General features: G+C 33.3%; 6 protein-coding genes across 19 annotated transcripts in view; 3 read left to right on the top strand and 3 right to left on the bottom strand.

The window, feature by feature from the left end:
• Nucleotides 1–3546, bottom strand: part of Cip4 (formin-binding protein 1-like Cip4) — a 37202-nt gene extending 33656 nt beyond the window's left edge. For 5 of the 7 annotated variants that reach the window (XM_072897099.1, XM_072897102.1, XM_072897100.1 and 2 more), the window contains exon 1: nt 372–524. In XM_072897099.1, coding sequence (XP_072753200.1) covers nt 372–509 — 138 coding nt within the window. In that variant the 5' untranslated portion in view covers nt 510–524. Of the gene's footprint in view, nt 1–371; nt 525–2604; nt 2950–3068 lie in introns of those variants that run through there. The other 2 variants (XM_072897106.1, XM_072897101.1) reach the window with 2 other exon arrangements.
• An 863-nt stretch (nt 3547–4409) lies between these two features.
• On the top strand, nt 4410–13663 carry Sws (patatin like phospholipase domain containing sws). 5 transcript variants are annotated; one of them, XM_072895839.1, is made up of 15 exons: nt 4410–4626; nt 5347–5748; nt 5825–6244; nt 6399–6730; nt 6847–7207; nt 7319–7612; nt 7704–8083; nt 8216–8384; nt 8626–9006; nt 9107–9382; nt 9676–9862; nt 10890–11006; nt 11853–12173; nt 12410–12699; nt 13255–13663. In XM_072895839.1, the coding sequence occupies exons 1-15, from the start codon at nt 4621–4623 to the stop codon at nt 13354–13356; spliced, it is 4038 nt and encodes a 1345-aa protein (XP_072751940.1). In that variant the 5' UTR covers nt 4410–4620; the 3' UTR covers nt 13357–13663. The 5 variants fall into 5 exon arrangements, with proteins under 5 accessions (XP_072751940.1, XP_072751939.1, XP_072751938.1 ...); XM_072895838.1 differs by lacking the exons at nt 4410–4626; nt 10890–11006 and adding exons at nt 4711–4767; nt 11467–11583; XM_072895837.1 differs by lacking the exon at nt 4410–4626 and adding an exon at nt 4711–4767.
• Nucleotides 13664–14293: 630 nt separating this feature from the next.
• Fpgs1 (Folylpolyglutamate synthase 1) lies at nt 14294–17361 on the bottom strand. The gene is made up of 3 exons (XM_072895359.1): nt 16437–17361; nt 15928–16043; nt 14294–15742 (listed from the first exon to the last, which is right to left on the bottom strand). The coding sequence occupies exons 1-3, from the start codon at nt 16509–16511 to the stop codon at nt 14407–14409; spliced, it is 1527 nt and encodes a 508-aa protein (XP_072751460.1). The 5' UTR covers nt 16512–17361; the 3' UTR covers nt 14294–14406.
• A 135-nt stretch (nt 17362–17496) lies between these two features.
• LOC140667428 (E3 ubiquitin-protein ligase RNF14-like) lies at nt 17497–19707 on the top strand. The gene is made up of 5 exons (XM_072895360.1): nt 17497–17555; nt 17731–17910; nt 18011–19034; nt 19103–19264; nt 19371–19707. The coding sequence occupies exons 3-5, from the start codon at nt 18036–18038 to the stop codon at nt 19650–19652; spliced, it is 1443 nt and encodes a 480-aa protein (XP_072751461.1). The 5' UTR covers nt 17497–17555; nt 17731–17910; nt 18011–18035; the 3' UTR covers nt 19653–19707.
• A 337-nt stretch (nt 19708–20044) lies between these two features.
• Nucleotides 20045–21348, bottom strand: LOC140667430 (uncharacterized). 2 transcript variants are annotated; one of them, XM_072895366.1, is made up of 4 exons: nt 21209–21348; nt 20870–21129; nt 20391–20617; nt 20045–20305 (listed from the first exon to the last, which is right to left on the bottom strand). In XM_072895366.1, the coding sequence occupies exons 2-4, from the start codon at nt 21127–21129 to the stop codon at nt 20202–20204; spliced, it is 591 nt and encodes a 196-aa protein (XP_072751467.1). In that variant the 5' UTR covers nt 21209–21348; the 3' UTR covers nt 20045–20201. The 2 variants fall into 2 exon arrangements, with proteins under 2 accessions (XP_072751467.1, XP_072751468.1); XM_072895367.1 differs by having other exon boundaries at nt 20191–20323.
• A 67-nt stretch (nt 21349–21415) lies between these two features.
• On the top strand, nt 21416–25176 carry LOC140667429 (beta-1,3-glucosyltransferase). Of its 3 annotated transcripts, none has more exons than XM_072895361.1 (10): nt 21416–21556; nt 21619–21943; nt 22236–22345; nt 22435–22617; nt 22688–22815; nt 23099–23276; nt 23450–23585; nt 23661–23808; nt 24484–24760; nt 24922–25176. In XM_072895361.1, the coding sequence occupies exons 2-10, from the start codon at nt 21874–21876 to the stop codon at nt 25081–25083; spliced, it is 1392 nt and encodes a 463-aa protein (XP_072751462.1). In that variant the 5' UTR covers nt 21416–21556; nt 21619–21873; the 3' UTR covers nt 25084–25176. The 3 variants fall into 3 exon arrangements, with proteins under 3 accessions (XP_072751462.1, XP_072751463.1, XP_072751466.1); XM_072895362.1 differs by having other exon boundaries at nt 21424–21556; nt 21644–21943; XM_072895365.1 differs by having other exon boundaries at nt 21433–21556; nt 21681–21943.
• Nucleotides 25177–25233: the final 57 nt, after the last annotated feature.

The raw sequence follows: 25233 nt of genomic DNA, 5'->3' as shown, positions 1-25233 counted from the left end.
ATTTTTTAATATGTATTAATATAACACGTATAAAAAGATACTTGGCAATCACATCGCTTTTGCCACTTTGTTATTTTCGTACGGCCTTTCCACATTTTTATTTCTATTTTTGTAACTTTTCACCAAAAATGTAGAAATAAAAAATGTATAAAAAAAAAAAAAAAACAAAAATAAAAATAGAAAAATAAAAGAAAATAATAGAAAGAAAAGAATAAGAATAATAAGAAAAAAATAAGAAAATGTTTTTATTTTTGTTTTATAAAGATAAGAAAAAAAAAAGATATAAAAATACGAATAAAATAATAGAAGAATAGAAATAAATGCTATGAAAATTTCTACAACGATTCAGGATACATCTTGACGTTGATTACCAATTTTTTTCTCCAAATGCAGGATGTATGTATGTACTTATATCCTTCAAGATGCGAGTCGATCGTATAAAGTCGATATATTGTCGTCGTCGTGGCCGTCACGTCGAAGATTTCACGAGAAAGGAAGCAAAAGAACATATGCTCCTCTCCACGAGCAAGGTGCGTGGAAGGAAAGACGATGTTGCGCGAGGGGGTGGAGTGGGGGGGGGGGGAAGAAACGCGCGGGTGGGGGGCAGGGGAAACCGCGGGGGAACAGTTCGCCTGAGGCTAGCAACCGAAAAGGCAAAACTCCTGGCGAACACGAACTGGTTTTCGGGGATATCGTGGTTACATGTCGTTGGCGAAAATACGACGACGACGACTACAACAGCGGTGGCTGTTCGAGAAAGAGAGAGAAAGAGAGAGATATTTTTCCAAAAATTATATTATAAAAAAATGCAGGGGTGACAGAAAAATTATAAATGTATAGTATATCAAAATATGAGGATTAATTTGCTTAAACTTCAGTCAAATATTACGAGTCTTTTGAAAGAAGATTGTTATAATTGCGTAGATAATAAAATATAAAAATATTCTTATATATTTATTCATCCAAAATTAAAAAGCACTATCTTATGTAATTTTTAAATATAATAATAATGCATACACGAATAGGTGATAATTTTTAGCTAAAGTGTAATGTAAAGTCTCATGTAAAAGAGTCACGTGTCGAAGAGTAATTATTTAAACTTTAAACAGAATGTTCATTAGAATGGAAAAAAATAGAGCAGAACAAGAGGATAATTGTTCTTTGAAACAGAGAGAGAACAAAGATATGCGATAAAGATTCCATTTTTCTGAAGGAAACTGCAGTTGTGGTCGTGAGAGATTACAGTGAGTTCGCTCGAGGCGACTGTTGAAAGGTTTAATAAATAGGTGAAGATATATAGATAAAGCATTCGATAAATAGTCTAATGCAAGAGGGTGGTAAGTACATGAATCACATTTATCGTAAAAAAAAATCACTATTGTATATGAAAGTACGATGAGTTTGCTTAAGGCAAAAAAAAAAAAAAAAAAAAAAAAAAAAAAGAAAAGAACGAAGACGTCGATAGATATAATAGATAAATAGATGAATAGATGGACGATGTATTCACACAAGAGAGGGGTAGTAAGTGCCCGAAGGAAAGGACTTTCTAACTGTTAGCTATCTGAAACCAGTCGACTTTAACAATCACACTCAGTCGATAAGGAATAAAGAACTTCCGTAATTTTCAAATCCAGACGATCACGTAAACACGAAGACGATAACGATAAGAAAATCTGCTTAATAGATATACAGACTTGATGACATCTCAACCTCGGGTTTGTAAGCTGCTGGAAATTTGTCAAAGCGATCTCTAACGATAACAGCCAGTTATTAAACTAAGAGCCTTGAAATTTGGAGTTTGACTTTTCACGTGTCTTTTATCGCGCGAATACTATTCAAGAATATAATTACAATACAAATGAATCACGTATCTCACACACACACACACACACATACACACTGCTTATTTGAAAGAAATTGCATTCATTCGGGATGAGATAAGAACAACGTTTTTCTGACAATGAACATTCAAGTGTGTCCTGAATATTTTATATTGAACACTAAAGAATCAACTTTTTTATAAAGTAGAATCGAAAAAAATCTAGTTCTATAAATAAATTTTAAATTCCATCTTTAGACTCAATTGTCGAGTCATACAACATCGAAATTCATTTCACGACGTTTCTCGAGTAATCTTCTTCAAGGAGAGAAAAGAGCCTTGGACTACAAAGTCACGTCGAGCGATGTATCGTCATCTGCTGATGAATCGTCTCGTAAAAATCATTGTCTTGGGATATATTCGACGTGGAAGCACGTTTCGGGGCCGAAGACGGTGAGAAAAAGAAAGAGAAAATAAAAAGTACATAAAAACTTTGTTTACGCGTGTCCGAAAGAACGCAGAAGGAAATTTTGCGAGGGAATGAATGGGACGAGCGCGGCCATCGGTGTTTCCAGTAGGTAGGTAGGTAGATAGGTAAGTACCCAAGTAGAACAGAAAGTCACGAGATAGTGTCAAAGTAATGTCAAATGACGCCAAGATGACGAAAATATGATTACAACAATTCACGTTTCACGATCATTTTTAAATCATTTTGATGTATTTTGACATTATTGTGACTTTCTGCTCTACCTAGGTAGGTATGTAGCTCAAGAAACGTCACGTACACGGCCACTACGGTCCGGCTGCCCTGAGAGAAACTCGCGGTAGCCAAATTCCAAGAGATAGATGCAAAATACGACTTTGCGAATATTATTACGCCAACTGTATCCTTCGTTGTCGATAAACATGAACATGGGCTCGCGCTGTAAACACGAGGGAACGGCAGACGAATTGAACGGATGAGGACTGTTTAAGCGCTAAGAATACGCCAATGTGCACTTTCAGAACGAATATAAAATGTCCCCGAGGATGCATCCGCAAGGTGGAATCGCGAGGATCGCGAGGTCGGGTCGACCGAGCGCCCGCGACGAGGTGGGAAGGGAGGGGAGAGGTCCGAGAAGGTGCGGGAAGAGAGGAGGAGCGACAAGGACGATCGTACGCAACGGCTTCGCAAAGAAGAGAGAAAGAGAGGCTACGAGAGAGAGAGAGAGAGAGAGAGAGAGAGAGAGAGAGAGAGAGAGAGACTCACCCAGAGCTCGGTACCCCAGCTCATGTTTGCTGGGTCGGGATAAACCAGCGGCGACAGCGGCGACAGCGGCGACGGCGACGACGGCGACGACGGCGACGACGACGAATGACGTTCCCCGGCGACACTTATTCACATGTATCAACCGCTTCGCCGATGATCCTTTTTTTCACACTTTCCGCGATCGCACACCTCCCCCGTTCGTCGGGATTGCACACCACACTCTCCGCCGCGTGACTCGTATCCACCGTAAGTATATTGGCACCGCGGGCGGAGGCGGGGAGGGGGGGAGGAGGGGAAAAAAAAGAAAACGCGCACGATGAGAGATCGCCCGCCACGCGCGCACACGATGTCACACGGGCAGCTTCAACATGTCGCCGTTCTTTCGTGTTCTCTCGCGTTAACCGACCACCACCACCACCAACGACTACCTGCCTCTTCGCTTCCGTTGCCACCACTGCTCTCGTCTCGTCGCAGCCGCCAGGGACTGACCGCGCCGCGCCGCGCCGCGCCGCCGAAAAACCCGCCCGGAATTTCGGCGTGGCGCCCCCTGCCGGCCGCGCCGGGAAAAGCGCGGACGCATGCGCGACCGCCGCGGCGCGCTAAATTTGAATCGGGATCTTGAATTTGCTCTCTCTGAAATTAATTTCGAAAGTAATTAGAAATATCATTAGCGACAGGTTGTTATCTGTGTAGCGATAATTAATAATTTAAAAATTAATTTTGCGTATCATGTGTCATTATTGGCTCTTTCAAGAAGAAAATTTAATTAACTGTTTTAAGAATTCTTGTTTTTTTGAAATTTAAATTATACTAAAAAGCCAGCATATATATATATATATATATATATATATATATATTATGCAAACGAATTTGAGTATACTTTTTTACAAAGCTGTCTATTGCAAATCTACTAGAAAAATGTGAATTCTTTAAAAAATTTTAATCTATTTTATACAAAAATTTTTTTAATATAATTGCATGCAATTTTGACAGAAAATCAAATAATAATAGAGCAGAAAATTCGAACTTGGAATTCATAATTAAATCTTAAAACATATAAATATGTTCTAAGAAACATAATATAATATAATATATAATATATAAGCAAATATAAAATATATTATTAATGTAAAAAAAAATATATAATAATATATATAATAAGAATATATAATAAGAATATATAATATATAATAAGAATTTTTTAAATATAAAAATATAAAAATTACATATGTTATAAAAATTGAATTGATAAAAAATCAACGTTTGCTGAATTTTACAATATGTATTTTAATTTAAAGTTGTTTGTGAGACAAATAAATTATTTTAAATAATCGATTACGCTATCGCGAACAATATGGCGTGTGGTGACTCGAGCGAGGTATCAAAGGTCGTCGGTATGGATTCAGGAGAATAGATGGATTGATTAACCTTTATCTCAGTTTGCTTAATTATTATTTATGTACGTTTCACGCTAACGCATGATCCCGGTTGTGACACACATTCTGTCTTCAAATACATTTTTTGGCGAAGAAGGGGACATGAAGTGGCCACTATGGAGGTTGTATTTACAGTTTCTCTCTCTCTCTCTCTCTCTCTCGAGATGTTTCTTATTGAAGTAAAATATTTGTCAATTGAGATAATAATTCTTTAAAGTGACATGCTATTTACACATTGTATTTACATTAATCTCTTAAGAAGTGTAAGTATTATATTTTGAAAATATAATAGCAAGAAAACAAAATGTCAAGTATCAAATTTGTAAGTTTTAAAGACAAAGTACATAGTTCATGATAATTTTTTTTATTATTATGTATTAAAGAGAATTGTTAAGATGCAAAAATTAAAAAAAAATATATCAGTGTGATGGTAAAATAATTTCATGAGCAAACAAAATGTTAATCTGACAACTGTCATCCTTGAAATTCATCCTCTAGATAATTTTTTATTTATTTTTAAGGATAAGACAGATTAATAATCTAATTTTAATGATAAGAATTCTTTCTTAAAAAGAAAGAATTAATTAGCACGATGAAAAATTAATAGCATTCCCAGTTGATGATTTCTGTTATGTTCATTCAAAAAATTATAACAATATATATACAGAAAAATATAAATTATATGGTTATGAAAATGAGTATTGAAAATATTATTGTTTTAATATTATTTTATTAAATTATTTATTAAATATTGTTTATTAGATATTATTTTATTAAATATTATTTTAATATGAACATTATTGTATTTGATATATACTGATGATAAAATATATTGATTGCAGGTAGTAGAGTTATTTAATAAGTTCAATGAGAGCCTGGGATCATATATATTTTCAAGATGGATTGGAAGATTCATAGAGGAATATCAGACATCAAGAACAATCTTTGTTGTCGCCACAACTCTGCTGCTTATTTTCTTAGTTGTGTCAATCTTTGTGCTGCGCAAATGGAAGAACAAAGAATTTCTGCCAGAGGTGAAGGAGTTTGTCGGAGTAGGCACTGGCAAGCCAAGATTCAGGAAGAGAGACAAGGTTCTTTTTTATGGCAGAAAGATGTTGCGCAAGGTAAAATCTATTGGTGGCCAAGTGCACGCTACTGGACAAGGAAAGAAGAGGAGGGCAGTTATGAGATTTGCTCGTCGATTATTACAACTTAAGAAAGAAACCGCGCCACAACAACTTAAAGTATGTTTTAATTCTTAATTATAATATATAACTAACAATTAGCACAATTTTATTTAATCAAATTGTTTAATTTAAGGTATTGGAACCACCAGCTGAGTATTTGGAAGAAGATTTAGGACCTGGCGAGAGAGTACCCCCAGATGCTCTATATATGCTGCAAAGTATTAGAGTCTTTGGCCATTTTGAAAAACCTGTGTTTCTCAAATTGTGCAAGTACACAGAAATTATGAATTTACCTGCTGGAAGTACATTGTTCAAAATTGGAGATCCCGACGAGAATTTATTTATAGTGCAACAGGGTTTAGTTAATGTATATATCACTGGATCCGATGGCTCTCAAATATCGTTGAAAATAGTGAAAACAGGAGAGTCTGTGACCAGTCTTCTTAGTTTTACCGATGTACTTACTGGGCATACAAGTACATACAAAACTGTATCCGCAAGAGCTGTGGAAGATTCTATTGTAGTAAAGTTACCAATGTGTGCATTTCAAGAAGTAAGTTACATATTATAATTAATTTAAATATATATTTATTTACTATTAAATGTATATTTATATATATTTATTTAAATTTGTTATGAGAAATATATATATGTATAATATATATAAATCATATAAATGTTATATGTGACTGTTGGTATTATTACAGGTATTTCAAGATTATCCTGACGCCTTTGTTCGAGTTATTCAAGTCATTATGGTACGCCTGCAGAGAGTTACCTTCACCGCATTGCACCAATATCTCGGTCTCTCCGCGGAGTTGGTCAATCAGGGATCACATAAGAAGAAACAAAGTCCATTCTCCGGTTCACCAGTTCGATCAAGGACTAGAGAGAATTTCGCCTCACAGAACGATGGTTCAATACCTGGTGTATTTCCAGTCGGTACGTCGGAAACTCACGATACCAGTGATTTTTCTCATCGCGAGGTGCTTAATACAAGTAGTAGTTCTCAGCCTGTGCCCATACTCGGAAGTCGTCGGTGAGAGACTTTTAAAATAATGTGTCATATTAAGCAAGCTTTGTTAAATTAATTTTTTTGTTATATATGAAATAATTTTTGTCATATTAATTTCTTATCGCACTATTTGATGACAGAACAAAAAGCAGTTCCGACTGGAAGAATCAAAGTTCAAATTCGCAACAGAATTCGGCAGATATGGTCCCAGAATGTGACTCTCATTGGCCAATTCCATCCTCATCGATGGCATCTCAGCCAATGCACGGATCACATGCGGAAGCTTTTCATTCCGGAAGTACTTATTCTGGCAGAAAGCGTCAAGTGAATGAGTCGGCGCAACAACAGCAGCAACAACTAGATGAAGCGCAGCTTGTGCAGATAGCCACTGATGCGTTTGTACGTGAACTCGGCATAGAGGATGAGACGGTACTCAAAGACAAGGTGCAGATCAGAGAAGTGCCGGTTGGTACTTATCTAATGAAAGAAGAGTCTCACAAGGTTTGCTATCTATTTTCTATTTTTACCTACATATAGATTACAAAAGAAAGAGCTCTCTTTTAGTACACATTATGTATCATATCAATATCATCTAATTTAATTACCTTCTAGGACGTCGCGCTTGTATATGTACTTTCGGGCTCGTTGATAGTGAGCCAACGTGTGTCGGAGGGCCGGGACGCAGGTCAAGAAGTGCACATGTTTAGCGCTCATCAGGGTGAAATCGTCGGTGGTTTGGCGGTGTTGACGGGCGAGCCATCCTTTTACACGATCAGAGCGAAGCATTCCAGCCGTATCGCGCTACTTAGTAAGTCAACGTTCTTCGCCATCATGCGAGATCAACCTACAGTCGTGTTGCATGTGGCACACACCGTCGTTCGCAGATTAAGTCCGTTTGTAAGACAGGTATGACTATCTAAAAAAACAAGCAAAGAAATGTTAATAAAATGTTTAATAAACAAAACGAATATTTACAAACAAGTCTATTTCTCAATAGGTGGATTTTGCTCTCGACTGGTTGTTTCTTGAAAGCGGAAGGGCCGTTTATAGACAGGGTGATGAATCGGATTCGACATTCATAGTGTTAAGCGGACGATTGCGATCGGTAATTACTTATAAAAACGGCAAGAAGGAACCGGTAGCTGAATATGGAAAGGGCGACTTGGTAGGAATCGTAGAGATGGTTACGCAAACTCCGAGATCAACGACGGTGATGGCGGTCAGGGATTCCGAACTAGCAAAGCTACCGGAAGGTTTATTCAACGTGATCAAATTGAGATATCCAATTGTCGTCACGAGATTGATAAATCTCCTTGGTCATCGCATACTCGGCACTTGGCAGCAACCGCACACAAAAAATGGCAATAATGATACTCAGTAAATATCAAAATATGATAATATATTAAAAATCTCTTGTGGCTCGAGCTGTTTTGCACAAATTATCGTTTTACATTTATAATGTTATTAGTGGTAATTAATGCTTTTAATTAAGGATAACTTTGGTTACAGACGAGCCGCAGCAACAGTCGATGCCAGACCCGCACAAGTAAATTTCTCAACTGTTGCCATAGTACCCGTGTCGGATGATGTACCATTAACTGCCTTTACTTATGAATTGTATCATTCTTTATGTGCCATTGGACCTTGTCTTCGTTTAACATCGGATGTCGTAAGAAAGGTATTGTATCGTACCTATCTGGTTGTAGTTTAATTATTTAAATATTATTTATTTTAATATATAAATTTTATTGTCATTATATACTATAATTTAATTCTCTTTAATTTAGTACTTTATTGTAATAATAATTCGTTCATTCTATTTTTAATATAAAAAGAGATCAGATATTAGTTTAATCAGTTTTCACATTATTAATGATGCACCAACATATCAGTCATTTTTCATTTTTTCCTTTACATAGACTTTAGGAACGACCATCATGGAGCCTGCGAATGAGTATCGGCTCACTTCCTGGCTCGCCCAGCAGGAAGATCAACATAGAATTTCTTTGTATCAGTGCGATTCAAGTTACACGTTGTGGACTCAGCGATGTGTCAGGCAAGCCGATTGCATTCTCATTGTGGGTCTGGGCGATCGACCGCCGTCGATTGGCCGAACGGAACGCGAGGTAGAACGATTAGTCATGCGAACGCAGAAAGAGCTGGTGCTGCTGCACAAGGAACAGAATGGCCAGCGACCCACGAACACTGTTCAATGGTTGAATATGAGATCATGGGTGTCCAGTCACCATCACATCCAAGGTCCGAAACGGATGTTCACCAGGAGATCGCAGTACAGAATTGTAATCATCAGATAAGGCAGTCTGCTAAATCATCTTCTCTTATATTTAATCTTATTTATTAGAAATATATCTTATTAGTATCTTTTTCCTTTTCTTGTAGAATGAATTGTACTCCAAAGTGCTCATGTCCGAACCGAACGTACATAGCGATTTCAGCAGGTTAGCGCGATGGCTTACCGGCACTTCGGTAGGTCTTGTACTGGGTGGCGGCGGTGCGAGGGGCGCTGCCCACGTGGGTATGCTCAAAGCTATCATCGAGGCAGGTATACCCATAGACATGGTTGGCGGCGTCAGTATCGGCGCCTTCATGGGCGCTCTTTGGTGCATGGAAAAGAATATCACTACCACCACGCAAAAGGCCAGGGAATGGTCTAAGGTGAGACAGAGCAGAATTTTTTCCATAATTTCTATCATCTCTTGCCCTACAGTTTCTTCTAATACACATTATATTTAAAACTAATTGTAAGATGTAAGGAAAAATATATGAAAAAGTTAATGTACATCCTAAATTTAATCCTAAAATTTATATAAATTTATGTCACATTTCATATAAAAAAAGTATTTGTATTTCTCTCTTTCTCTTTTAATAATTACTTTAAAACCCTGCGACTATCTTTTGATCGAGAAATATTTTTGTGTAAAATTCTATGTATTTTTATCTGTTAACAGAAAATGACACAATGGTGGCGGCAAATTTTAGATTTGACTTATCCGATGACCTCGATGTTCTCCGGTAAAGATTTTAATAAGACCATACAGCAAACCTTTGGCGATACATATATAGAGGACTTGTGGCTTCCGTATTTTACTATAACCACAGACATCACGGACTCCTGTATGCGCACGCATAGACACGGTCTGTACGAATTAATTATCTTTTACATTTCTTAATTCTAGACATCTGCAAAGCTTTCAGTTTTACTTAATTCTTTGATGTTCTTTTTTACTAATATTTTCTCTATCTATCTATAACTCACAAAAGCTATATGTATAACAATTTTCTCATTAATTTCATTTTACAGACATGTTATATCTACAGAAATATATAACTGAAAGCTTTGACATATCATCAAAAATATGTGTTTGTAGAAAATCTAAAGTGAATCAAAATATAATAAGATATAAATGTTGTTTTATAGACAAACAAATAGTGTCCACACAAATAAAACTATTTATCTCGGCAATTAGTTTCGGATGCTTGAATTAAAAATAAAAATAATATTTGAAAAAATTTTATTTTTTTATTTATTATAAATTCGTTGTGGCATGACAATTTTTTGTTTTTAGATTAGCATAGATCATAGTAGTAGAATCTTTAATCAACGGGAGTGAGCTTTCCGAAAAACTATTGTTGACGTACTCTCCGTTTATTGCCGTTTTTTAAAGAGAAAATCGAGCGAGGCATATTTTTGTTTTTACTCGAATATAAAGAAACTGATACACATATGCTTCCTGTATATTGCTGGATTATGGTATCGAGATAATTCGAAATTGCTCACAACCCAGCAAATATTCTTATCTAAAAATTTATTTCCAAAATATATTATTAACCTTTTTAACACGAAAAAATAATATTTAATATAAATAAAGCATTTGAATGGATATTTGATCTTTGGACAAATAAATATTTACTTTAAATATATATTTTTACTAAAATTTTTTAACTTAAATCCACTACCAATAATAACAGCCCAAGTTAATAAATTCTGTTTAATAAAATATTGATCTTTTTATGAATCATGTATAGTAATTATAATATATATATATTCACAGTGAATAATCGCGATTATAAAATAAATTATGACTTAAGAATACAGGAAGTACTCTAAATAATATATACGAGTAAACACAGAATATTAAAGAGAATGATTCGTCGTGTTTAGGATCGCTGTGGCGGTACATTCGGGCCTCGATGTCATTGTCTGGTTATATGCCACCCATGTGTGATCCTGTTGATGGCCATCTCCTTCTCGACGGCGGGTACGTCAATAACCTTCCAGGTAACTCAGATGGCATTGATGGATACCATGTGTTAATTTTGCACGATCAATGCAATCAGGAACTAACCGGAAACAAATTTATATAACATGTCAAGATAATATAAAGTTTGCATAAAAGACTTAATTGGAACTTTTATAAATATTTTTATATTGTGATAATAAATTTATATAAATTTTTTGACATATTAGTACAAATTTACATAGTTTGGCAATTTATCTGACATTGCATTGAGCATATTTTTTTGCAACAAATTGCTTTCTCAAAATTTAATCACACTGAGGTTGTCTAATTTTAATGGAATTTTTATATTTAATTTAATAACACGCTGTTGAAAATTTATTTACGGATGTAAGTGAAATAAGAAAAAAAAAAAAAAATAAATAAGACACTCGTCGACAAGCTCACTCCCGTTGATAAAAGGTTGCATTTACAAAATTCTGAATAGTTAAGTCGGCTCAGGTTTACTATGGAGATATATTCGTGGCAGTATGACTATCGCGGGGGTCTTTCCTCCGATTTGTGATTCCCTTGATGGGCATCTTTTGGTCGACGGGTGCTATGTTAATAATGTGCCAGGTATTCATTTTATCTATTCGTGCTAATTCCTGACGGTGTGATCTTTCAGTCAATATAAAAATGTTTAATATAAAATATAGCTCTCATCACAATATAAAAAAATTTCTCAAATTTCTAAAAATATAAAGCATGATATAAAAAAATTTGTGTTTTTACGAAGAAATAGAAATACATGTATAAAATTAGATTTACAATGTCGAGGTTCGAACTCGAACAGCGAGTCGATGTTAACGTCCTCGATTCATGTGTTCTCCACATTTCCGTTCAAGCTGACGAAATGTTGCGACAAGGAGCACATCACATTCTGGCCATCGATGTAGGCTCACAGGATGACACCGATCTGACAAATTACGGGGACTCGTTATCCGGTTGGTGGTTACTGTGGAAACGATGGAATCCGTTCGCCACGCCTGTGAAGGTGCCAAATCTACCGGATATCCAGTCAAGACTGGCGTACGTGAGTTGTGTGCGCCAGCTGGAAGAGGTGAAGAGTTCAGATTATTGCGAGTACATCAGGCCGCCGATCGACAAGTATAAGACCCTCCAGTTCGCCAATTTCGATGAAATCAAGGACGTAGGATATCAACACGGTATTTGAAATTTTGTGTATATTTGAATGGCTCAGGTGTTAAATGATATAAAAATGATTTAAATATGCAATCAATCTGATTGACCTTGATAACAAAGAAATTCAATATAGTTGCCCTGATGATCGTTTCTATCTCTCTAATACTGTATCATTTAACATCTGAGTTACTCTCATTTATATTAAATCCAAGTCAAATTTTCAAAGAGTATGAGACTAAAATAAAATCGTGTTTTTCAGGAAAAACGTATTTCGAGGGTCAATCGAAAGCCGGAGTTCTGCCTCGATTCAATGCAGATCGAGAGAATGCGAGAGCCCTGCGAGCAAAGTCCCAAGCGGCTAATCAACAATCACCCTCTTCGTACACTTTCACCGATCTCGCGCAGATGGTGTGTAAAGTTTCACGTGTCAGCCGGTATCTTGACATAGATTCGGATTCGGATGAACTAGAGGAGTATGAGGCAGACCTGGAGGAAGATGCGCAGGAAGTGGGATACGCCTCCGAACCTACTGCTGGTATTTTAGACCAAGTGAGTTATACTTTTCATTATTTTTATTATATTTTCTGTATATTAATCTTTGTTAAAATTTATTATCATGAATCGAAAAAAATATTGGATTGCGAAAAGATATTATTTATTACATAATTCATTTTTTTGTTCTTTTATTAAAAAAATTTATACAAGATGAGATAAGAACAAAGTAAAATATTAATACAAATGCTGAAGAGATCAACAATGACTTCTCTGAGACAGAGACTATAACTTAATCACATTCTGCCAATTGCAAATATGATACAGTAAAAGATTTTTTCTTCTGCACATTTAATTTTCTTAAATTATCTTTTAATTATGTATAAAGAATCAGTCTATCTGGTTATACTTTTCTACTCCACCTTGTATATGAATATGAAATCGACTTTTATTAAAATATATTAATTTTTCATTTTTCATATATATAACAAAATAGTAAAAATTTATCAAATACTCCTTTAATATATTATTTAATAAATTATATTATATTATATATTAAATATTTAATAGATAATTATTAGAAATGAATTAGAATTTTAATTTATTTTTTAGAGCCCTGAGGATAATCGCTTAAGGCGAAGAACTGGCGTTTCGCTTAGCTTATCCGATACCGAAGCGGAGTCGGAATTAGAGTACCATGCGACGATCTTTTGAATACTTGTTTACCCAAATATTACGCAATATCATATTTCACTCCACTCGCAACTCGCTCCATGAGATAAATTTAGCACAAATCTTTTAATGCGCATAAAAATCAAATTCACTTTTCACTGAGCGAACGATGTCAGTAATCTACATCAAAGTACAAAAATAATAATTGGAACATCACTCTGAAACTACGTACATAATACGATATGTATATCGGAATACGCATATATTGTAAGTGATTGATATGATTATTGTTATTATTATCGCTATTAAATATTATATATTAAATATATAATTCTACGATTTCTAAAAAGATCTCTTATTATTCAATATTTCAATTTTTTTATTATTGTTGTATATACAGGATGTCCAAAAATTTTCAAATTTTTTTTCAAGGATGGATTTTCTGGTCAATTTGGAAACGATTATTTTTCATTGTCAGCAAAAACATCAAAGGATGCTCTCATTTTTTGCAAACTTCCAATTTTTGTCATTATATTTCTTTTAAGCCTTAAATTAATTAAGATAAAGTCCATGTAAAATAATTAACTGAAAAATGTAGTTGTTAATATCTTTTAACTCTACAAAGTTCAATTTATGAAAAGCTTTTCTTATTTAATTTCTATTATAATTTGAAAATTATTGACGCTTTAAAACATTTTCACTGAGGAAAAATCGCCTCAAAATTAGCCAGAGAATTCGTTCTTAAAGGAAATTCGGGAGTTTTTAGGACACCCTGTATATTGATTTGTAAAATATATTTTTTTTCGACAGGATTATTCCATGATATTTGACTACTTAAATTCATATATATATATATATATATATATATATATATATATATATATATATATATACAAACTATTTATTTCTTAACTTATTTTTTTATAAACTATACATTTATACAAAAATTTATTTTCTAGAAAAAGATATTTTTATGGCTAAACCATTCATAAATTCATGCCAAGAAAGACTAAATTTATTATATAATCTATGTTTAATAATCTATGTATAATAATCTATGTTTAAAGTTAATTTTAATCATATTTTGTCACATTAAAAATCACTGGTCATTGTCAAATTAGGATCCAGAATGGTTAATATCGCGCCAATCATATGTAAGGAACCTGTTACAAGTACTTCCATTTTATCATTCTGCGATGACGCGTATTTTTTGATGTCTAAGAATACCTCGGTGACATTGTTCTTCACCACCGAATTTTCGCCCCACAATTCGCAGTGTTTCTCGCATCTCTTTCTTTGCTCATCCATTATACTTTGCGCACCACTTGTTGAATTCATATCCTCTACGTTAAACACTCCAACGCAATTTGGCGCGAAGTAAACTTTGTCGAAATCCAAAGCTTTTAGCAACTTCAACAATGGTAGAGAATTCCGGTCGCCGCTGGTATTGAATATCAAAAATTTTCTGGAGGTTTTCTGACTGGCTTTCTTGAACCATGATATGCAATTAACGATACTCTCAACAGTATGTGCGCCGTCCAGGAAGAAATCTGCCACGCTGGTTCTCAGGATCTGCGTGCGACCTGGCCATTTGCAGTTCGCTAACGCCACCGCCGTCTTGCTCAAGTAGACGGTTGGAGATAAATCGATCTTATCATTTGGGTAATCATCGTGAAAATCATTGATGTATTTCGTATCGTTCATGATCCACGACAGCTTATCGCCTTGTGATTTCATCCATTCGAGTGCCATACTAATTGACAGCGAGGCATTCTGTTGCTGGACGCTGTTGAGACCCACTGACGAGAAAACGTCGTTCCATTCACGGGTCTGAATTGAGGGAACCACTCGCAAGCTGCGACATCGTCTTTCAACGGCTTGCTTCCGCAGAATCCGCATCGCCACTTCCGGCTGCGACACGGTGAAGGCCGCGGCGTTCGGTTTAAAGATTCCCGACTTTTGGTAAGCGATCTCTTCCAGAGTATTGCCCAGCAGCAGGGTGTGCTCGAGACCCAGACTGGTCACGCCCACGCAGACCGGATTCCGCACGATATTTGTGCTGTCCAGCTCGCCGCCGATTCCAACTTCGAGAATTGCCACGTCGACGTTCGCCTCCAGAAATACGTGGAACGAGAGAATCGTCAGAAATTTGAAGTACGTCGGCATGTCGGACTCGCATTCTCGTGCTTGCTCCAAGCGTCGATAAGTGTCCCAGAAGAAATGGGCGAAGCAGGCCTGGCTGAGGGGCTCGCCATTTAATCGGATACGCTCTCTCACAGAGACCAGATGGGGTGAACTGAAGAAACCAGTGCTGAAACCGTATTGTCGTAGAATTGCCTCTGTGAACGCGCACGTCGTGCCTTTGCCCTTTGTACCAGCCACGTGTACGACAGATAATTTGTCAAGTTGCTCCAGAGTAATGCCAGATCTACGATGTAATACAGATTTAAAGTTACTGTGCACCTTGAAGTTAGACACGTCATAAATCAAATTAAAAATACACTTAACAATAAATTTTGTAAGTATAGTATTTTACTTATTAGATGAGAAAACTAAATTAAAGTTCTCTTGACTTTAATTATATTAATATTGTAACATTGATAGTCTTGTTACCGAAGTAGATATTTCTCTGTTTCTTTTAATCTCTCAGGATTGTTCGCATCATGCTTTATAACAGATTGTAAGTATGCAGCATTGCTTTGTAAAGTGCATAGCACTTTTATAGCATCCTGTAAAAATAATACAATATTTATATATCTGAATTAATTTTTTATATCAATCACATAGCGTGTCTTATTCTTGCTCAATATTACTTTATATGTAATGGTTCTAATAATATTTCTACAATTATATAAATAATGTAAAATGTTCTTAAAAGAGAATTATTATAGTGCAAAATTTACATACATATGTAAATATAAAAATATAAATATAAGTAATATAATTAGATATTTAATAACATTTTAAAATAATTCTGTCAGAAATTGACAGCAGCCAAAATAAACTTTGCTGTTTTTTTCATTAATAGTAATAATATTAAAAAAAATTTTTAACTGTAAATAATATATGAGACATGAGCAATTCTTAAAATATTAAAGTAGATGATTATCAAATGTATTTACCTCGTAAGATCCACCAGTATGGGTAGAGCGAACCAAAAATCCATTGTGCGTCATTTTCCTCAGCAGAGTAAACATTGGGATCCGGTAATTTCGTAATCATGAAAGAACCGATAAGACAGAGAAAACAAGATCTTTTTTTTGTTTATCGACACGCAGTGCGTGTCAAAGTGCAAGCCACACAATCGCGTTGAAGAATTACAATCGCGTAAATAAATACAAGTAGTAGAAAATTTCGGAGGTGATCTTCGAATATTTTTACGTTCAAACAATGATAATATATTTCATCCTGTCACCTGTCAAAATGACACAACCGTAAAAGGCAATGCTTCGATTGTAACGAGAGCTTTGAAACTTCACGAAGAAATTTCCAAAATAATTCCGCACGTGAATTCCACGTGAAGGGCTGTAATAAACTTGTTTGTCATTATTCAAGAGAACTTTTAAATTCGCTCTTTCCTCACTTCTTGCTTCAACCCTTTTTTAGTCTAATAATGTTCAGATCATTTCGACGTTCGGTTCTGCATAAAAGTTGAAATATAAAAGATTCTATAATAGAACAAATGTTGAAAAATGCAAATTAAATATGCTGTTTCTCTCAGACAAATCATTAAATTAATCTCAACACGTGCTCGCGCGTGCACGCATAATTACTTTTTCCCGCCATAAATATATAACACGTGTTCATACGCGTTTGTTTTGATCCCAGTCTTGTAAAAGTATTATATAGATATTTACACTTAAACGAATGACAAAAAAAAAAAATGAGTGAAAAATGATGTCTTTCATTTCATTCGTCATTCGTTCGTTTAGTACAGTCGGACCTTTCATCCTACGACCGCGAATGGGGAATTATACCCCCACTCTCAAATTTTTGTCGTAAGCAGAGATTTAAGGGGAAGATTCTGGACCGAAAATGTCGTAGGATAAGAGATCCGACTATAATAGCGTCTCCTCGAACGCGGCCGTAGAGATGGGGAACCAACCAATCACAGCAAAGGTTGCTTTGCTGTGATTGGTTGGTTCCCAATGTCCAATAGCAACCCCAACCGCAACCTAACCCGCAACCTACAATGTAATCACGGCTTAAAACTTGTTGCATCGGCTTCACATTTTCGGGGTGTAATTTCTCATCGTGGTTTTTGAATATTTAAATCATTAATTCTTATCACATTTCTTCTTTATATACTTTTACAAGTTTTAATATTAATTTGTAGCTTAAAGATTTAATAATGCATGTGCACGTCTGTATTTATTTTAATATTGGAAACATTTTTTTATATTTTTTTTATTTCAGGTCTGTTCTTTTGAGCTGAACATTTTGCATTTCTCGTAATTTTTTTTCCTTCAAACTTTTAAATATTTATTTCATTCTATTGTGTTCAGTTCAAGTAAAAAAAAAAAAAAAAAATCTTTTTATAATTTCAAAGGCAAAGTTAAATACGCACTTTTCCAAGAAGTGTGACGACCTCAGCAGGTTTGTTGTTTTTTTTATCTCTTGAATATGAAGAAGTGTGATTTTGAATTTATTAACTAAATTGAAGAATTCTCTAATTTTAGTACCATTATTTTTTCAGGATTTTTATCTCGAAGATATTTAAAATGTCTTACACGATTACAAGTGATCGTATGCGACAGGAGGACGAAGTAATTGCTCTTTCTAATATTTACGAGGAAAACGAGTTTTCTTGTTCAAAAAACGAGCAGATAAAATGCACAATTAATATATTTCCCAAACTTGATAGAAAGCTAAAAGTGAACTTCACGGGTTGCTCCTCTTCCAATGCAACCTTTGATGCGATTACTCCATGTGATAAAATTTTTGTCGAACATCTGCCACCGATCAGATTGTACATTCTATTTCCAGATACGTATCCATCTCAAAGGCCACCAAATTTTTGTCTAGCTATTGTCTGGTTGACTCCCTGGGATATATCTTTTGTTTGTCAGGAATTGGACAAGATGTGGAAAGAGAATCAAGGCAGCGAGATCCTGTTCCTGTGGATAGATTTTCTACAAAATAGTCTCTTTAATTTCCTCCGCATACAAGACTCTTTGGACGTTTCCTTCATGCACTTAACTCGCATAACACCCGGTGATCGTATCACATTTCGTCTAGCACACTTGTCTGATCCCAGAGCTATAAATGCTATTTTGTCTTTGGATCTCAAAAAAATGTTAATATCTTATAATAGAGAGCAACATAGGAAACAATTTGATAGCAACTTTCACATTTGTCACATATGCTTGGAGAAACACAGCGGGGTAAAATGTATAGAGCTGAAAAACTGCGGACATGTTTACTGCAAAAGCTGTATGGAGGAATACATACGTATTAAAATTAACGAGCACGTTAAGATTATATTATGTCCGACGTTAAACTGCAGTTTCGAAATAAATTGTAACGATATTAAAACTCTCTGTCCGAACTTGTTTTCACAATATGAAGAACTCGTGCTGCGAATAACGTTAAACACTATGAACGATGTAATATATTGCCCGAGAATTTCATGCCAAAATCCAATGATCAGGGACAATCCGAATGATGTTGCACCGATCTGTCCCGTTTGCAATTATTGCTTTTGTATTTATTGCTATAAGGTAATGAAAAACTTGTTCCATCACTTAAACAGATAAATATTATCCCGTATTAATTATTACATAAACAGTTGTTCCATGGAGCTGCGCCATGCATGATATCAGATGACATTAAGAAGCTCGTTAATGACTACAAGAATAGTGATGATAAGGAAAAAAAGCGTCTGGAAAACAAGTATGGCAAGCGACAAATTCAATTAGTTCAAGAAACTCTTACAACTGAATATCTGCAGGTATCATAAAACGTGCATGATTTTTAATATGAAAATTAATAATTAGATCACATAACTAATAGAAAGATTTAAAGAGCATTATCTCAAGAATAATTGTTATTTTTAGAATAACGCGAAAACTTGTCCAAAGTGTCATTCTTTCATTAGCAAAATTGATGGGTGCAACAAAATGACCTGTAAATACTGCCAATATACTTTTTGCTGGCTCTGTGGTCAACTAATTACTTTGATCAATGGATATTTACACTTTACCAATGCCAATAGTCCGTGTTTTGGACGTTTGTTCGAGGGTATAGAGGATGACAATTACTATAATATAGATAATTTAGAGATAATGGAAAATGTAGTTTGGGTTGATCTAAATTTCGACGAAGTATTGGAAAATTAAAAAGAAAAATTCAAATGTACAATAATTAAGATCACTAATATCAATAAATTAAAATTATTTGATTGTTTATTTATATTACAAGAATATTATAAATAAAGCAATAGAAAAAAATGATATATATTAATCATACATCATTATAATCTACGTACTATCAATCATATTTTTCAGTTTTAATATTTTTTTATTTAGCAACTGTTTATTAATTAAAAAAACTGTTAATTCTAAAGAAAATTGTCGAATATTGATTTTGAACATTTTTATTATTTGCCTTTGTATTATTGATGTATATTTGGATTTAAATATTTGTAAGTCTATCCTATATACATATTAAAAAAAAAAATAAAAATTTAATAAGGATATCATGTAAGTTGCTAATAAAGCACACTGGTCAATTTTGTTATATTGCATATTTTTTACTTTATAGTTTATAAGAAAACGTTGGTATAAAAATATGCTGTGTATACATGTATAAATGTGTAATATCTAATGAATAACAATAACTATTGTAAATAATATCAGACTTTCCGTTACCAAATTTGATGTCAAAACTCACATGTCTCTTGATACGTGAACTTCGATATTTGCCTCAGTGACTAATTGTTCTGCAACAATAGAAACTGCTGATTCGCGTCTCTGTTGATTCGTATAAACATCTGGAAAAGATTATAATACTACAATAAGATTAAAATATACTCGCTCTTTTATAAATCATAAATTTAATATAAAATAACATTTTACCTGCACAATTCTTATCACATGTCACAAGTGCTTGCTTGCGATAAAACCGTTGCATGTTTAATTGCACGATCGTAGGACCGAATATCAAGTATCCAAAGCATCCTCCAATTACAAGAGCAATTGTAAAATAAGCATTGTATGTCATAACTGCCATCATCAATATGTAACCAAGTGTTGTGTGAAGAAACCAGTGTAATACTTGCAGTGTCCATTTAGAGCAAATTGCACTGAAGATATATATTTAATGTTAACTCAAGATAAAGAAATATTACTATATAACTTAATTTTTGCAGAGAACAAATGTATTATTTAAAAATAATCTGTATAATAATAATAATGCTGATTAATTTTGTAAATATTAAAAATATTACTGCTATTATATTTTACTAATATATAAGGAGTAAAAGTAATTAATTTTACTTATGTATATATTTTTAAACAATTCTAATTAAATAATAATTAAAGAATAATATATTTACCATCTTGTGTAAGTTCTAAAATTCTTTGGTGTTACTTTGGATAAAAGAGAGGAACTTTCTGAGGAAGCTGAGGCTGTCCTAGATACAGATTTTCTCCCAATCTCTTGTAGATGGATTTGAAACATCTTCATGGCTTCGTACAGTACTGCGAGTGCAGCCAGACCCAGGCAGGTTGCCAGGAGGCTCCATACTGTGGTGATGTTGTATCCTGGAAACAGGAAGCTGCCCAGATCCACACCGAACCAATACCACATATGCATCTGCAACCATGTATATAAGTGTTTTTATAAAAGCGTCAACTGCGTACGAAATAAGATAATAAATAAAAAAATATCTGACTTTAATCACTCCAGTTTTCTTTTGCACGCCCACGATTCATGACGGACACTCATGACAATTGATAAGCCGCGCGTATACAAATGTCTAGATGACATTCTATCGGCCATCTAGCCTTATCTGAAACTTTTTTAGCTTAATAACAAGTCGTGATAGCATCGTAGATACCAAGATTCGCGAATTACGTGTACAATATTTTTTTTCCAATTTTAGATTACATAATAATAAGCGTCAATCTCTTTTTTGTGAGTTCAACCACCAGAACATTAATATATATTTCCACTTTCAATTAATTGATATGCTCTCTGATTATTTATGTATATTCTTCGTGTTGAGTGAATTGACAACTAGGTACGTGATAAATAATAAAAAAAAAATGCAATCGGTTTTCCTCGCAAAATTTATTCTTGCAGTAACCTGAATTCTCACACTCAATAGATTCGATCCTTTTTTTTGTTTACAATACGCAAAACAGCTGATTGGACAGTGATTGGATGACTACCGGATGATTGGCTGCATATGCATATAGTGATTGAACAGGCGACTGTTCGAAAGAGAAGTTTTTCATTGTTAATTACATATATACTTTTAAACCTTATGATATAAAGCAGTTTACGAACGTGTACAATTTTTTTTTATTATTTCGTCTGAGTTCAAACACATTCTAAATGGGTTTGGTAAATTTTACTTTTCTTCTTTACGTTTTATTCATCGTGAGGACAAATGCGGATGTAATAGGTACATACTCGTAAAATATATTTCTTTACCATTTTCTTCGAAATTTGTGATAATAATTTTAATCAAGTAGGTGCTTTGCAGCTTAATGTTCATAAAATCGCAAGTTAATTATTGAATCAAGTGTTGCAAATTGCTCGAGAAAACAAGCTTCCTGTGTCTATAAAAAGAAAAGCAATATCTATTTTAGAGCTGTTATGTATTTCGTATATCTTATTTCCTGAATATTTATTATTTTTTATTAGAATTAATTGTGTATTATATGAGAAAAAAATCTTAGCAAAAATATTTTTAGAACCCAATGATGTAGTGGTGGTGATATTGAGCCAAAAGGAAGGCTATCATGCAGCTCATGCTGATCATTTGCGAAAAAGCATCTACGAGCAAGCTAGTGCTCTTGAAAAAGTATGTATTACATAATTTTAAAATCGTTTTTTCGTGTTTTTGTATTTATGATATTATACCTAACTTGTCATGTTCCTTTTATATTTTAGGAACCGCCAAAAGTTGTATTGACTCATGAACTTAAGATGAAAGGTTCCTGGACGATAACTCCACTATTGATTTATTTGTCGGATAAATTTCCAAATGCAAAATGGTTCTTTTTTTGTTTGGAAAATACAGTGATTCAATTAGCAAAGTTGTTAATTATTCTTGGAAAATTTAATTCGTCTCAGGTAAGTTGTATTTTTGGTATACTTTCTTTTAAAAAAGATACCCTTTATTCTATATAATTTATTTATATAGGACGTGTGGATTGGACATGCACTTTATGACCATGATCCTACTATTATTCATCACTTTGCAGAGACTAGGAAATTTAAATATCCACATTTTGCAACTGGATTTGGCGTGACTTTTAAGTTACTAAAAGGGTATATTCTCTCAATTTTTCTGTTAAATAATCATTGAAATAGTAATATAAATAATTTTTTATACAGACACATGAGACTGAATAAATGAAAATGACTTAAAAAAGATTTAATAAATTTAAAATTATATGAGAAGAGCTATTTATCTAAATATATTTTCTCTATTATATTTTACAAAATTGATTCTAGCATATAACTTTTCAATTGTATGGTAAAAATTTGTTTTATAATACATTTTTTGATATATTTTATATTTATTAAAAGTTAAGAATTTAATATTTTTTAGTTTATCTCAACAAATTTCTGAGGGCAAGAAACCAAAGACGGATTTTTCTATTGATGCATCGTATGAATTTGCAAAGTTTCTCTTAAAGAGCACAAATGTAAAATTGACACATGTGCCTAAATTGTGCATCGTATCTAGTTCTGATTGTGCCACGTATCCCCGATTCTTTCATCCTTGTGTACGTCAAACAACATGATTTTCTAATTAACAATATTAAGAATTAATAATTTTAATAAATTAGTTAAGAGTAATAAACTCCATTGTGTTGAAATATGTAAGCTATAAATATTTATATTATTAAATAGTTTTATATATATTAGTTATAAATATTTATTATTACTATGTTTACAGAGTTCATCTGTATCTTCAAAGAATGTGTATTTTGCTGTTAAAACTTGCGCTAAATACCACGTGAATAGAATTCCAATAATTAAAAATACATGGGCCAAGTACGCAATAAACATCGGATATTTCAGTGATACAGCCGGTATGCTTGTTTGATGAAATTGCGTGTTTTGATATATTTATACTTTTCACAAGCTGCTAAATTGTTCTAGTGTAGACAAAAATTTACAGGAAGCATACATTGTACCAAACACTACTGAAGGACATTGCGCCAAAACTTATAGCATTTTGCAGGCAGCGAACAGCATGATTGAAAAATACAAATATGATTGGCTTATTATTGGAGATGATGATACTATATTTAGGTGAATACAAACAATAATAACAGTAATAATAAAAATAACAGAATTGTTAAAGTTAAAGACTATCTCAGAAATATTTATAATACTTATTTTTTTATATTTTAAATTTTTATTATTTTTATATTTTATATTTTATATTTTAAATTTTCATAAGATGTTAGTTAGATGAAAAATTATAATTTTTTTAATAATAGTTTTTTTTTTTTTTTAGAACACACACATTATTTCATATTTCATAAATATTTAAATATTTTTATAGTTTTATATGGAACAGGTCATAAAGATTTATTACAAATATCTCAGTAAATATTTGAGAAATATTTATAAAAAATATTACAAATATTTATTTTTTTTATTTACAATAAATATTATATAAAATATTTAATCTATATTTTAATATTTTTTTTTAAATGTAAAAATATGTATAAAATATTTATACAATATTAAAAAAAATTAATTATAATAAATATTATGAATATTTGTTATAAATATTGTATGCTATCTGGAATATGTTGAAAATCGAAAAATTTTCAGAACTTTGCCTGAAAATTTTTCGATTTTTAATTTAAAAGTAAACTATATAAAATTAGAATTAGAGGTTTTTTGGAATATTTTTCGATCCATTGCGCATTCGCATAAATAATTACGATTAATAATTTGCATTTCAATGTATTACAGTGTAGCGCGTTTACTACGCTTGCTCACATGCTACAATCCCAAGCACTCAATTGCTATCGGCGAACGTTATGGCTTTCGTATGTGGGACAGTCATCACGGATATCAGTACTTAACTGGCGGTGCGGGGGTTGTGTTATCAGCTCCTTTAGTTCGCAAAATAATAAAGCCGGGTGTATGTGATTGTCCAACTGCCACTACTCCCGATGATATGTATCTCTTTGGGTTCTGTTTATCCCGACTTGGAGTGGAACTTGTACATTCTTCAATGTTTCATCAGGTATATTTACAATATAATTTTTTTAATTTTATATTGACCATTAAGTAATACAAATATATAAGACAACAAAGTTTCCATTAAATTTATAGATAACATAATAAAATATCCAAATAATATACAATTTAGAAAAGTAATACATATATTTTTTTTTGCCGATTTAGGCACGAGCCTCAGATTACGCTACCGCTTATCTGGCATCCCAGGAACCTATATCGTTCCACAAATTCTGGATGGTTGATCCTGAAGCTGTATATGATGAATGGTTTGCAGAGACAGATAGTATTTTACCAAAAATCTCGCCGAAAAAACATACAGAATTGTAATGTAAAACGTGTTTGTATAAAAATATTCAATAAATCGTTTCTTTATTTTTTTATTTTTTATTTTTTACTTTTTAGTACGTTCAAATACTTAAAAAGAAAAATCGTTTTTTACAGTCGCTTTCATTGAGAAAGTTTGAGAAAAGAAATATA

This window comes from Anoplolepis gracilipes, chromosome 7 (assembly GCF_047496725.1).
Source record: "Anoplolepis gracilipes chromosome 7, ASM4749672v1, whole genome shotgun sequence".
NCBI lineage: Eukaryota > Metazoa > Arthropoda > Insecta > Hymenoptera > Formicidae > Anoplolepis > Anoplolepis gracilipes.
This window is presented reverse-complemented; position numbering and strand designations above follow the sequence as displayed.

Coding starts and splice junctions, on each gene's coding strand:
- Sws (XM_072895838.1), top strand. CDS start 4,726: ATGCTATTTACACATTGTATTTACATTAATCTCTTAAGAAGT. Junction 6,245..6,398: donor CAATGTGTGCATTTCAAGAA/GTAAGTTACATA, acceptor GTATTATTACAG/GTATTTCAAGATTATCCTGA. Junction 7,613..7,703: donor TAAGTCCGTTTGTAAGACAG/GTATGACTATCT, acceptor ATTTCTCAATAG/GTGGATTTTGCTCTCGACTG.
- Fpgs1 (XM_072895359.1), bottom strand. CDS start 16,511: ATGTTTACTCTGCTGAGGAAAATGACGCACAATGGATTTTTGGTTCGC. Junction 16,044..16,436: donor ATACTGGTGGATCTTACGAG/GTAAATACATTT, acceptor TTATTTTTACAG/GATGCTATAAAAGTGCTATG. Junction 15,743..15,927: donor ACAGAGAAATATCTACTTCG/GTAACAAGACTA, acceptor ATTACATCGTAG/ATCTGGCATTACTCTGGAGC.
- LOC140667428 (XM_072895360.1), top strand. CDS start 18,036: ATGTCTTACACGATTACAAGTGATCGTATGCGACAGGAGGACGAAGTA. Junction 19,035..19,102: donor TTTGTATTTATTGCTATAAG/GTAATGAAAAAC, acceptor TTACATAAACAG/TTGTTCCATGGAGCTGCGCC. Junction 19,265..19,370: donor TTACAACTGAATATCTGCAG/GTATCATAAAAC, acceptor TGTTATTTTTAG/AATAACGCGAAAACTTGTCC.
- LOC140667430 (XM_072895366.1), bottom strand. CDS start 21,129: ATGCATATGTGGTATTGGTTCGGTGTGGATCTGGGCAGCTTCCTGTTT. Junction 20,618..20,869: donor TTTAGAACTTACACAAGATG/GTAAATATATTA, acceptor ATATATCTTCAG/TGCAATTTGCTCTAAATGGA. Junction 20,306..20,390: donor ATGTGATAAGAATTGTGCAG/GTAAAATGTTAT, acceptor AATCTTTTCCAG/ATGTTTATACGAATCAACAG.
- LOC140667429 (XM_072895361.1), top strand. CDS start 21,874: ATGGGTTTGGTAAATTTTACTTTTCTTCTTTACGTTTTATTCATCGTG. Junction 22,346..22,434: donor AAGCTAGTGCTCTTGAAAAA/GTATGTATTACA, acceptor TTTATATTTTAG/GAACCGCCAAAAGTTGTATT. Junction 24,761..24,921: donor ATTCTTCAATGTTTCATCAG/GTATATTTACAA, acceptor TTGCCGATTTAG/GCACGAGCCTCAGATTACGC.